At 42.9% G+C, this 13,515-nt stretch overlaps 1 protein-coding gene and 1 long non-coding RNA gene across 7 annotated transcripts in view; both read right to left on the bottom strand.

The window, feature by feature from the left end:
- The window catches only part of ryr2a (ryanodine receptor 2a (cardiac)), a 292,365-nt gene that overhangs the window by 67,619 nt on the left and 211,231 nt on the right, over positions 1 to 13,515 (bottom strand). For all 6 annotated transcript variants that reach the window (XM_085170363.1, XM_085170361.1, XM_085170365.1 and 3 more), the window contains exons 74-86: positions 13,249 to 13,406; positions 13,005 to 13,092; positions 8,685 to 8,777; positions 8,403 to 8,573; positions 7,793 to 7,852; positions 5,998 to 6,132; positions 5,700 to 5,812; positions 5,388 to 5,484; positions 5,129 to 5,241; positions 3,247 to 3,298; positions 695 to 742; positions 492 to 591; positions 5 to 84 (exon numbers count right to left, since the gene is read on the bottom strand). In XM_085170363.1, coding sequence (XP_085026489.1) covers positions 5 to 84; positions 492 to 591; positions 695 to 742; positions 3,247 to 3,298; positions 5,129 to 5,241; positions 5,388 to 5,484; positions 5,700 to 5,812; positions 5,998 to 6,132; positions 7,793 to 7,852; positions 8,403 to 8,573; positions 8,685 to 8,777; positions 13,005 to 13,092; positions 13,249 to 13,406 — 1,308 coding nt within the window. The remainder of the gene's footprint in view (positions 1 to 4; positions 85 to 491; positions 592 to 694; positions 743 to 3,246; positions 3,299 to 5,128; positions 5,242 to 5,387; positions 5,485 to 5,699; positions 5,813 to 5,997; positions 6,133 to 7,792; positions 7,853 to 8,402; positions 8,574 to 8,684; positions 8,778 to 13,004; positions 13,093 to 13,248; positions 13,407 to 13,515) is intronic.
- On the bottom strand, positions 9,318 to 12,998 carry LOC146513302 (uncharacterized). Its single transcript, XR_014875712.1, has 2 exons — positions 11,682 to 12,998; positions 9,318 to 11,650 (listed from the first exon to the last, which is right to left on the bottom strand). It is a non-coding gene; the product is annotated as an uncharacterized LOC146513302 (long non-coding RNA).

The following is a 13,515-nucleotide window of genomic DNA, read 5'->3' as shown; positions in this document are numbered from 1 at the left end:
TTACCTGCTGTACGGTTGAGTTCCCACCATTGAGAATAGCTATGCCCAGTTTCAAAGTGGATGCCACCATGGGACCCATCTCACCTGGAGGAGAGGAACACCCACTTGAAATGACTCACTAGCATTTGTTAGCTTTTTAAATTTGTTCATAACAAAGAACAATTGAATTCTAACACAAACAAAAACTTTTATTATTTTACTAATATTTTTTTGCACAGCATATTTTTAAACCAGAATGTCAGAGAGGTATTAACACATCCTGATTATTATCGGTTACAGTTCACATATTGTTATAATGTGAGAAGTACAGAAAAAATCAACTGAAAAATCGAGGGGGCTCCCAAACAGTCGTATCCAGAACAAATTACTTTTAACACATCAATGAGTGAGCAGGCATAGGGATTGGACAGCCTGGTTCTATCACAAGGGCCATAATATATTTGCCACCGCTGAGTTACAGTAAAGAGTAGGGGGCGATAGGCAAGACTTACCTTTACTAGCACTGATGGTTTGGAGCACCATCTCAGCAGCGCCACGGTCGTGCAGCCGAGCCTGCTGATACAACAGCTTCTGCTTCTCCATCTCTTTTTCCTTTGTTAGAAAGGTGACACATATCATTGCAGACCATCTAAAAATGAAACTGCTAAAGACTTGAGGAGACTAGTGGAAGATTCAAGACCGATTGATCACCTACTTCAAAACTCTTCACTTCTCCATCGTCATCCTCTTCATCATGGCAACTCTGAAGGAAGGGAGAAAGGTGAAAAAAAGCATACAAACTACAGACTGTTTACTGAGGATAGATATAGCCACATCAGCGACGGGAAGTTCCAAAGCACTGAGGCATCAAACTGAGTGTTTTCGGTGTCACCATCTTTGTTTTTTTAAACCAGATGTTACGAATGATGGGGAGGGCCGGTATCTGCTGCTTTGTGCAAAGATGAACACGATGAAACTTGCCAGAGTTCTACAAAATGACCTGCAGCAGGCCCATCCATCTATCCATCCATCCATCCATCCATCCATTTTCTTCCGCTTATCCGGGGGCAGCAGCCCAAGCAGAGAAGCCCAGCCCTCCCTCTCCCCAGCCACCTCCTCCAGCTTGTCCGGGGAAACACCAAGGCGTTCCCAGGCCAGCCGAGAAATATAATCTCTCCAGCGTGTCCTGGGTCTGCCCCGGGGCCTCCTCCAGGTGGGACATGCCCGGAACACCTCACCCAGGAGGCGCCCAGGGGACATCCTTGTCAGATGCCCGAACCACCTCAGCTGGCTCCTTTCGATGTGGAGCAGCACCGGCTCTACTCTGAGCCCCTCCCGGATGGCCGAACTTCTCACCCTATCTCTAAGGGAGAGGCCAGCCACCCTTCGGAGGAAGCTCATTTCTGCCGCTTGTATTCGCAATGTCGTTCTTTTGGTCACTACCCACAGCTCGTGACTATAGGTGAGGGTAGATTGACCGGTAAATTGAGAGGCCACTGACATGAATGTCTCTGATCAACAATCAACAAACGACTTTATGATGGTGGCCTGGGGGCATAGCTTACCAATGCCAATGTTCACATTTTGGACAGAGAGGACAGATGGTTTGAAAGAGGATTGAAAGAAGCCATCTATGTCCACTGTGAGCGACCATCTTTGAACAGAGGCGGTGGCTTACGACACCAACTCTCTGCCATCTATAATCCAGTTTTGAGTTCCCTCCCCAGACGCCTTAACGCCCATCTGGGCCATCTGGGCCATCTGACCTCAGGAATTCGCATGATAAGGTGGGGCCAGGTTTCACAATGAACTCACCTGAAACCCTGGCTGATTGGGACCCACACCCAGTTTCACACCTTGGCTCAGGCGATTAGAGGATCATCAGGGGGTCCTTTTTTCCCTCTGTGGGGGGAAACTCCCACTAGGTTTAAATCTGGGACTCCCCACCATTTGACCTTAGAACTGAAGAAGCTTCTCGGATGAGAGGTGAAACGTCTTCAAGCAACTTAAAGAAGTCCAGACGCTTTTCTTTGCAAGCTCCTTTGACTACGATGACCTGGATGACTGAGAACCTTCACAGACATCTTGAAGTAACTGAGTTACTTTTGATAGAAGTAACTAGTAATGTAACTAAGTTACTAATTTAAAGTAACTTACCCAACACTGTTCACCACAAACAGTTTTTTTATTTTTGTTTTGGGGAACCTGGTTGGTCCTAAAGCTAAAGACACCATTCTTTGTGTTTATATATGTCATGATCCAGGTGAGTGTTCAGTGGTTTTCTGTCCTGGCCTTGTGCTCTGCATCTGCCTTTTGGGCTCCACCCATGCTCCACCCAGGGCTCCACCCTTCTCCACGTGTTTTCCATCTGTAGCATTCAGCAAGACAGTATTTAAAACCAGTGTTGCCATCAGTTCTTCACCAGTTCGTTTCTTTGTTCATGCCAAGTACTTGATCTCTTGTCTCAAGTCACCACCTTACTCCTTCCTCTGGACGCTGGTCTCCACATTCAAATCCCAGCTTCATTCTGCAACTTGCTTCTCTCGACTTAAATTACTCACTGCTCTCACCTGCCTGTCCTCCTGCCTGCTGCTTCCTCTGGATTACTAGAAAACAAGGTTGGAACCCAACTCACTCATTCAACACTGACGGCTACCCACCTCCAGAGCAACCTGCAAGACTCCTCGTCAGAGATTTCCCTGCCACGTATTCATGTCTCACCATAGTTTATTCTGTGATTTCAATAAAACTTGTGAAATCTTATTTCCGCTCTGTATTGTGTCTGCACTTATGTTCACTCTCACATACTAGTCTCCCGGCCTTGACAGCATAAAGTGTCTGAAGAAATATGCCCAGCAGACCCAATTCGGACTGCAATCACTAAGCAGTGATATATTAACAGTGTCCTAAACCAACCATCCAGAAGACTAGTTACTAGTAACTGCTAGTGCTACTGTTAACAGTGCAGCTGCTAACATTTGGTTCATTTGCCACAGTTTGGCGCATCTGTTTTTAATTTATTTTTCCTCTCTTAGCTTTTCAGGCCACACTACACTATTCTACACTGAAGGTAGGGGAGGTGCCAGTTGCAATAAGTGATTTGATCAGGCAGTACAGCGCCCTGCAAGTAATCCATCAGCCCAAAAGCATCAGCCCTGGTCTATGACATAAACAGCACACAGAACAATAACAGGTTTTTTTTACTGTCTATGCTAAGCCAGTCTGTTTCAATTCAAAAGTGTTTAGTGTTGGTACTCAGCAACAGACCTTAGCCATGATGTCTGCGTAGGCCATGTAGAGATTGTCCTCATCCAGTTTACTGCAAAAACAAACACATTCACAAAAGTTAGCACAATTATAGCTGTATTAAGAAAAATAATTTGGGTGCACCACTGACTGAAATGACATCTTCTCATTTAATAGTTTTTCATTATTTTTATGAATATTTACATGTTTTATATTTCAGATACTTTCAAATATCCACCCTTTGCTTTGATTCCTGCTTTGCACACTCTTGGCATTCTCTCTCTGAGCTTCACGAGGTCGTCACCAGAAATGGTTTTCCAAACGTCTTGGAGTTCCCAGAGATGCTGAGCACCTGTTGGTCCTTTTGCCTTCACTCTGCGCTCCATCTCATCCCAAACCGTCTCCATTGGGTTTAGGTCACTGTGACTGTGGAGGCCAGGCTGTCTGGTGCAGCACTCCATCACTCTCCTTCTTGGTCAAACAGCCCTCACACAGCCTGGAGGCGTGTTTGGGCTCATTGTGCTGTTGAAGAATAAATGATGGTCCAACCAAACACAAACTGGATGAGGTGGCATGTCGCTGCAGGATGCTGTGGCAGCCATGCTGGTTCAGTGTGCCTTCAATTTTGAAAAAAATCCCAGCAATGGTGTCACCACCAAAGCCCTCCCACACCATCACACCTCCTCCTCCATGCTTCACACAAAGACACAGTGGGTGGAACCAAAGATCTCAGATTTGGACTCATCAGACCACAGCACAGATTTCCACTGGTCTAATGTCCATCCTTGTGTTTCTTGGCCCAAACAAATCTCTTCTTGTTGCTTTTCCTTAGTCGTGGTTTCTCAGCAGCTGATTGACCATAAAGGCCTGATTCACACAGTCTCCTCTGAACATGTAGAGATGTGTCTGCTACTGGAGCTCTGTGTGGCATCTATCTGAGCTGCTGTTAACTTGTGATTTCTGAGCCTGGGGACTCGGATGAATGTATCCTCAGCAGCAGAGGCAACTCTTGGTCTTCCTTTCCTGGGGCGGTCCAGTTTTGTCATAGCATTTTTTTGTGACTGCACTTGGGGACACATTCAGAGTTTTCCAGACTAACTGATGGGCTGTCGTTTCTCTTTACTTACCTCATTGGTTCTTGCCATATTATAAATTAATACAGTTGTCAGACAGGGCTGTCAGCTGTGTACCAACCTGACTTCTGCACAACACACCTGATGGTTCCAACCCCATTAAGAAGGCAAGAAACTCCACAATTGAACCCTGACTTGCACTTGAAACCATTTCAGGTGACGACATCATGAAGCTCTTTGAGATATCTGTGCTTGAAGCTGTTGTCCTGTGAGCCTCCTATCAAACAAGCTGTTAACTCTCAGAAACTTGTCCTCTGATTCAGTCGTGTCTTTGGGTCTGCAGACCTCTTCCTGTCACAGTTTGTTTCTCAGTGCGTTCGATGGTGAAGGAAACTGTACTCACTGACTTTGTTTGTCAGGACAGACCTACATTTTTAAGTGTTATGATGGTCTCTCTCTCTTCCACTGTTAATGGTCTTTTTCTCACCATTTTTGTAGCAACACACTACTTTCTGCAGTACAGTACTATTTACCTGATGATCACTAGTGTATGGCACCATAGTGTGTTCAACACTGCTTTATGCAGACAGAGGGGGTTGGGAGTAATCCAAGTTGGAACACCTGTAGGAATTAGTAGCACCAGCTTTCAAGGCTTCAACCCTAACCCATCAACCTTCACTGCTGCAGAACAGCTTTGGTAATCTAACCTCTGGCAGCTCACCACTTACCTTTGTGCCATTTCAAGCTATTCATTGGACTTCAATGACTTGAACTGCAACAAATAACTGGGAAAATAGGGACTTTTAACAGGTAGTGTGTAAAATACACACCATTTTTCTGTTAGGGCTGTTCTGCTGAACAGCTGGATGAGCTGATGCAGGGGATCTATGTGTTTGTGTTTCTGCCCCTCCTCTTCCTCAGATGGCTCCTGTTCACCTGGTTTCTGAAATCAACACACATTCACAAAGTGCTAAAACTCTGCTATACACTGAAGAAATTAACATATAATTTGCCTTCAAAACAAGTAAAAATTCCAGAGTAGTCAGAAGAATTCCACTTGTTTTGTTTTTTTTAATGAAATTAACTTACAGCGAGGTCTTCTATGAGTTTATCTTCAAAGTAGTGCTCCTCTGTCTCGATCCAGGACTTTTCATAGCCCTGCAGGAACAAGTTTACAGCCCGGTGCCTAGTATGAGAGAGATACATGGATGACTAATAACTGTTTATCTACCCATCTTCTGCTGCTTATAAAGGGCTGCACTGTAGGTGCAACATATATCCACAATCTTTCCTCACTAGCCCAAGGTGTGGCTGTCGATGAGGGTGGGAAAATAATAAAGTGCACAATTTTAAATATTTCTTCTTCATTTTACGTGTGTGTGTGTGTGTTTGAGAACATACCTTGGCAGGTTATAGAGTGGTGCCATCCTGAAGCAAGCGACCACAGCTCTCTTCCTCTGTTTTGAAAGCAGTTTGTGCCACACAGCCTTCTTACTGCGCTGAGGATGCTCCACCTGAAGACACAAACTGAACCACTCAGTATGCTAGATATTTAGTTGGTGTACCTTACCATCTGTATGTGGTCAGCTTTAATAAAGACCAGTCAGCTAGTTTAAGAGGACCGTGGGGTACCTTAAAGCTATACTCTCTACGTAGGCACAAAAATGCGCAAAATCAACTCAAACTTGAATATACAGACCTGCTCCAGGTGGAAGAGGACATGACCAATATCCAGGATTCTCTCCACAGTCTTCTCTGGGTCAGTAGTATCCTCATAGTGGTTTGGGAGGTCTCTGTACAGGGCCATCTGCCAACGGATTGCTGGGTCCTCTGACTTTGTAAGACACACAGAGGAAATGCATGACTCTACTGGCCGATTCACAAGGTCAAGCACCTTTGCGAATATATAAATATATAGTACGAACCAACATCTACCAACTCGTTTACATCTGTCTCGACTTTAACAAAACAAAAGCCAAAACACAGAAACAGCGCATGTAAAGCTCATGTTCAGTAGCTTGTATAACTACCTTGCTGGCAATAACTTGAATTGGTTGTTTTTTTTTGTATGACTTCATAAGACTTTAAAATCAGTGTGGAAGAATTTTGGCCCACCCTTGTTTATATCGTTGCTTCAGTTGATTTAGGTTTGAAGCCATTCATTTACGCACAGCACTCTTAAAGTCCTGCTACTTTCAGTGTTTCAGTCACTCTATAACTTCAGATCTTTTTTCTGCTGGTGTGTTTGGGATCTTTGTCCTGTTTCCTGACCCAGTGTGGGTGAAGCTTTAGCTGTCAAGCAGATAGCTTCTCATATGACTCTGGAATATACAGTGTATCAAAAATAAATCATACACTTTCACAAGGCTGTGTTTTAAGCTTACACTAAATTTAAAATACATGGCTGAATATAAAGTTTTACATACAAAATGTTCAATGTTTATGAATAATCAATGAAATACTTCATCCCATAGTTCACTGTAGTCACTGCTGTTGTTCCCGGTGAATGGCTGCAGAATTAAAGCACTTTGAAATCGAATCATTCTTTTTGATACAGCGTGTACTCGCCTGTACAGACGAGTTTAGTGATGTTAGTGGGATAGGGGCTATGTGCAGTGATAGAGTTCCTTCAATCACTTGTTGACAGATTGAACTTCCTATTCTATATCTTTCGGATAACCTATGATATCACTGTGAAGTAGGGGTGGGTTTTGATTATCATTAAAATCCTGAATCGATTTTTTAATATAAATTTCTTTTGGCCAAAACGCCAGAATCTCAGGTTAAACCTCCCAAAATTTCAACAACCACCAAACAGCTAAAACAGTAAATGAGAGCAGGAACACGGATTCTGCACAAAGACGTAAACACAAAGCGCGGAGCCGCTGACGCATCAGAATCAGTGAGATGTGACTTTCTCACCTGACTGCACGGACACGAGCTGAAAGCCGACAGCTCGCTGATTCTGATGTTTCGGCGGGTCCGCTCGTGTTTACGCCCTTTTTGCGCTGATTCTAAAGCTGTTAGTTTATCTCTCTCCAAACAATATTGACCGAACCAGCAGCAAAAGAAGATCCAAACTACGCTTCACATAAACATCATCATGAATGAAGGCAAAATTGAATCAAATTGAATCGAATTGTGGATCGAATCAATTCTAGAAATGAGTGACGATACCCAGCCCTACTGTGAAGTAGCCTTATTTATCTTATGGACATGAAGGTTCATCAGTTCATTTAGGTCCTCTTACTCTAGATTTGTGTGAAATTTAAACTGAATCTGAATACTTGACTCTAAATTTTGCAACACCGACCATCAAAATCAAATCACTTCATCCTTGTGTCAAAGTAGATGTTTGTGCCAGATTTGAAGAATTTCTCTTAAACCAGTCCTTTGATATCACTCCCACAAGAATAAGAACTGACAACAACCTGACACCATGTAAGCACACTTTAAGTAACGTGTGTCAGTCACAAGCCTGATTCTTTTCTTACCTTTCCTTGTAAATGTAGGTTGTTCCTGATGACCTCTCGAACTTCGTCCTCTGTGTCTTTCTGCAAAAGAATTATTAACTTCGATCAAACAACAGGTGTGACCTACAAAATGCTATAAAAGATGTCATGAGCAAAAAAAATTTATTCAGTAATTTAGCCTTCATGCAAATTTGACTTTTTAGCTGAAAAATTTACAAAGCTAACGCAGAGTTATTTTGCTGTTACTAAAGGTTTACCTCAGGAAAACCAATACTGCAAATACTTTATTGTTATTGTCATACACCTCACCCCAACCAGTCATGCTAGATAGCATGACTATCTAGCATGACAACCTCCCTGAGCTTGGTCCTGCCAAAGGTTTTTCCTTCCCACTGGCACCAAAGCGCTTGTTTAAAGGGGGGTCATATGATTGTTGGGTTTTATCTGTTTTCTTTGTATCATTGTAGGGTCATTACAGTATAAAGTGCCTTTAGGCAGTCATTGTGATTTGGTGCTACATAAATAGACTTGAACTGAACTGAATTGAAATACACAGAAACAGTTAAATGAATCATATCTATTTTTATGATGAAACAGTTCTTTCTGTAATCTATTAGCACTACTACGCTACCTGAGTGAAGCGGTTCTTAGCCAGTGCGATAAGCTCTTGTTCTCCTGGAGCACAGATGTTGAGTCCCACGGGCAGCAGGCGCTTCAGAGTAGCAACAATCAAACTTGTCTGCATCGAGTATCGATCACCTTTTCTCTTCATCTTCTTCCTCTCCTGGTCTGAAACTATTCCCTGTGGCCAAACATTAAACAGGCATAGCTTTACACTGTTAGACCTATTAAATAGTTTTAATTCATCAATAAGGTCACTGGTATGCACATGTCCTCATCTATGTGTCTGTACCTTTGACATCTTGCACTTGGTGTCAGTGATAAGGAAGGACATGTTGTTAATTTCATTCTGGACCACAAAGTTCTGCTCTTCTCTCTTGAAGTTCTGTAGACAGAAAACAGGACTTTCTTAAATTAAAGCACAGCTGTATTATGTGTCTTTGAAAAGAAGGCAACTGGACAATATTTTTGGTTTGTAAAGACATTTTACTTCTCATTAAGAGGCTTCTTCAGTTCTAAAACAACTGAGGAGAGTCCAGGTATTTGATACCTATTGGCACTGTTAACCATGTGAGCCACCTTGAGTCAAGGTATGAAAGAATTCATGGGTGTGAATACTGTGAGATTATCATGCTAGCATATGTTATCCTATGGCTGTAATCGAAATGAGTGAATCATGATACTGCTGTAAGCCACACCATACTTCTTATTATAGAGAGTATAATCAGTAGTTTTAGTTTGCAATATACTTCTGAATTAAAAGAATGTGAAAATCAATAGATTTATTAGAAAGGTTCGTATATATACTGTGATTTACTGTGAATGAGTTACACTGTTTCATGACATTTCATACTGCTGAGTTAAGAAGAGAATATTGTGTGCAGAGAGCACAGAGCACATTCAGCTTCACCTCCACCTTTGTTGGAAGCAGAAAAACAGGGAGCCAAGGTCATAACTCAGACTCACTGAGAGTTAGAAAGTATGTATGTTTAGGTTTTTACGACTCGGTGGGGGCCACCAGACGCTATAAGAGTTTGAGTAACGCTCCACCCTTTTGAGATTTTGCTGTGACCCTCTTCATGCATGTCTCCCCATCCGGATGGTTTATGCTCATAAAGTGTTGAATTGTATGGATTAAAATGATTGTTGATTGATCATTTATAACCGAGTATAGTCTTTCCTTCAGCCCAAAGATCAAAAGAATTGGGAGATTTTAACAATATCTTGTTAGACTTGCTCCACCCCCATCATGTGAGCTATGCTTGCAACTTGCAGACAGCAACATTTCTATATTTAATTACATGAAGGGCATTTTCCATCCTTGTTTTCAAGTGAGCTCCTGTCATTGATGACACACTTCCTAATTTATAATGTGAATCTACTGATGTCAGATGCCAGCAGCAGTAATATAACATAGAAGTAGCTTTGATGGTGTTTTTCCTGGAAACTTTAATAAAAGTATAAAATCACTGCTAAATGCTTTAGTCTAACATTAAGTTAGGTTAAGCTTTAAACTCATTACTCATCTTTTCAGGTAAACTCTCCATTAGTTGTTTTTAAACTGAAGAACACATAGATCACGATTGATGGTGTACAGTTGAGCATCTTTTGTCATTTTTCTCCACCAAACTGGATTTTACAGTCAAGATCTAATTGAAGTGTAGACTTTCAGCTTTAATCCATCCATCCATCTTCATCCGCCGGGTCGCGGGGGCAGCAGCCTAAGCAGAGAAGCCCAGCCCTCCCTCTCCCCAGCCACCTCCTCCAGCTTGTCCGGGGAAACACCAAGGCGTTCCCAGGCCAGCCGAGAAATATAATCTCTCCAGCGTGTCCTGGGTCTGCCCCGGGGCCTCCTCCAGGTGGGACATGCCCGGAACACCTCACCCAGGAGGCGCCCAGGGGACATCCTTGTCAGATGCCCGAACCACCTCAGCTGGCTCCTTTCGATGTGGAGCAGCACCGGCTCTACTCTGAGCCCCTCCCGGATGGCCGAACTTCTCACCCTATCTCTAAGGGAGAGGCCAGCCACCCTTCGGAGGAAGCTCATTTCTGCCGCTTGTATTCGCAATGTCGTTCTTTTGGTCACTACCCACAGCTCGTGACTATAGGTGAGGGTAGATTGACCGGTAAATTGAGAGGCCACTGACATGAATGTCTCTGATCAACAATCAACAAACGACTTTATGATGGTGGCCTGGGGGCATAGCTTACCAATGCCAATGTTCACATTTTGGACAGAGAGGACAGATGGTTTGAAAGAGGATTGAAAGAAGCCATCTATGTCCACTGTGAGCGACCATCTTTGAACAGAGGCGGTGGCTTACGACACCAACTGTCTGCCATCTATAATCCAGTTTTGAGTTCCCTCCCCAGACGCCTTAACGCCCATCTGGGCCATCTGGGCCATCTGACCTCAGGAATTCGCATGATAAGGTGGGGCCAGGTTTCACAATGAACTCACCTGAAACCCTGGCTGATTGGGACCCACACCCAGTTTCACACCTTGGCTCAGGCGATTAGAGGATCATCAGGGGGTCCTTTTTTCCCTCTGTGGGGGGAAACTCCCACTAGGTTTAAATCTGGGACTCCCCACCATTTGACCTTAGAACTGAAGAAGCTTCTCGGATGAGAGGTGAAATGTCTTCAAGCAACTTAAAGAAGTCCAGACGCTTTTCTTTGCAAGCTCCTTTGACTACGATGACCTGGATGACTGAGAACCTTCACAGACATCTTGAAGTAACTGAGTTACTTTTGATAGAAGTAACTAGTAATGTAACTAAGTTACTAATTTAAAGTAACTTACCCAACACTGTTCACCACAAACAGTTTTTTTATTTTTGTTTTGGGGAACCTGGTTGGTCCTAAAGCTAAAGACACCATTCTTTGTGTTTATATATGTCATGATGGGCCGATGGGGTGTTTTTTTTCTTCGTTTTTTTCCATAACGGTATAAACACTGAAAGGTGGTGGATTGGCCAGATGAAGGGAGATGTGTAAAAATAACTCAATTGTTTGGTGGTGGCTATTGCAGAGCTTCTACAGATTCAGTAACATTAGCAAGTGGTGGAGGCAGCAGGTGCTTCAGATATTCAGATAACTGCTGTTGGCAGGAGGAGGCGCACAGAACACATAAATTTGTAGAATCTTGAAGAAATCTTCTACTTCTGATTGTAAATAATACTAAAGAGATCAGAGGCGTTGGCTTCAGAAGGTACAGCTGAGTAAGTCTAGTACTGTACTGCATTTGGTTAGATTGTGCTGTATTATATTGATCCATTATCCGTGGTACTGTATTCTATTGTACTGGGCTATACTGTATTGTATAATAGAAAGCACTATGAGTGCTGAACTGAGTAGAAAGGAACTAAACAAGTATCACACCATTGAAAATAACTATTTATTGTACTGTACTGTATTTTAGGTTTCATCAAAATGTGCCTGAAGTTTACATGTGATAAATAAGCAAATGAAAAAAGGTATGTTGGCCACTTTAATTGGCCACCTGTTTGGCCACAGTATCCATGATGCCATCTTTGTCCACCATAGTCAGACGTCCACTTTCATCAAAGTGCTCATGGGTGGCTTATCTGCAATCAGTATATTCACCTAAATGTTTCACATTATAACAAACCTCCCGTCCACGAGTCAACATGTAGAAAAATAATTCCTCTTACTTTTGCATCGACCATTATGGTTTACTGCGCAGCTTTATTAAGAAAAAGCCAAAGCAAAGACTGCTATGTTAGTTTTCTTCAGTTTTGACAGATTGTGGTAAATGCTTAACTGCAATGTCAAGAGACAGATAGCTGCTCTTCTCTTCTGCTTGAAAATGTAACATTAGTTATTTCAGGTTTAATAAATCAGCGATATAAAGATCAATCCCAGCTGACCCTCTTAGGGACATTTTCAGTTGATGTTTTTATGGGCAGCCTGGTGGTTAGCTCTGTTGCCTTCCTATGTTTGCATATTTCCTCCCACAGTACAAAGACATGCAGTCAGTGTGTTTAGGTTACCTGGTGATTCTAAACTGCTCACAGGTGTGAGTGTGAATGATTGCCTACTCGCTGTGTTAGCCCTGTGTCAGACTGGCGCCCTATGGCATGGGTGTCTAACTCCAGGCCTCGAGGGCCGGTGTCCTGCAGCTTTTAGATGTGTCCTTGATCCAACACAGCTGGTTTAAATGGCTAAATGACCTCCTCAACATGTATTGAAGTTCTCCAGAGTCCCAGCAATGAACTAGACCAGCGGTCTCCAACCTTTTTTGCTCCACGGACCGGTTTATGCCCGACATGGACCGGCCTTTAAGGTGTCGCAGATAAATACAACAAAATAAAACTAGTACCGGTACTGAAAAAAATAAATTTTATTCATAACACACGTGAAAAGACCAAGAAAAACCGAGTTAACGATAAAACGATAACAAAATAACGCTGAAAACCGATAAAAACCCTGAAAACTATACATTTCACACCTGAGCCTCAACTCTCGCGGCCCGGTACCAAAAGGCCCGGGGGTTGGGGACCGCTGAACTAGTGAGTTGATTCAGGTGTGTTGGCCCAGGTCCCCAAACTTCCCTATGGGATGCATAGTTATGTTGCAGTAATTTTCTTACGTGAGACTTGGCCCAGAAGATGAAAACCTCAGCCACCATTCGGAACAGCTCCTCTGCCTCTGGATTGGACTCTTTAAGCCATCTGGCCCTGTCAGTATATCAAAACAGTTAGTGACATGCTGAAACCAATCATTCTTCTTCCAAAACTGCAGCTTCGTCTTAGTGACGAAGCTTCTGTATCAGATGGTCTAAATTCACTCCACTCAATGAGCTGAAGGTCACTTGTTCAGTCACAACACTGTACCTGTTGTAGTCAACGAATCGTATGAGGAGAGGGTAGAAGGCATACAGGTCTCTGACCAGGACAGTAAATTGGTCCATGATGAGGAGCTCTGTCTCTGACATCTCACCCCTCCCCTCCGCCTTGCTATGTTCTTCATCCATCAGCACAACAGCTGCTTTCTAAAGAATACAGTAATAGATTTTTCTATATTAAGCAGCACTGTGTGCTTTAATCTTTGTGACTATTTTATTAAGTAGTCACATTTTAAAAACATACTAATAGATATTT

This window comes from Neolamprologus multifasciatus, chromosome 8 (assembly GCF_963576455.1).
Source record: "Neolamprologus multifasciatus chromosome 8, fNeoMul1.2, whole genome shotgun sequence".
Lineage (NCBI taxonomy): Eukaryota > Metazoa > Chordata > Actinopteri > Cichliformes > Cichlidae > Neolamprologus > Neolamprologus multifasciatus.
The sequence above is the reverse complement of the archived record's forward strand: the minus strand, read 5'-3'. Positions and strand labels throughout refer to the sequence as shown.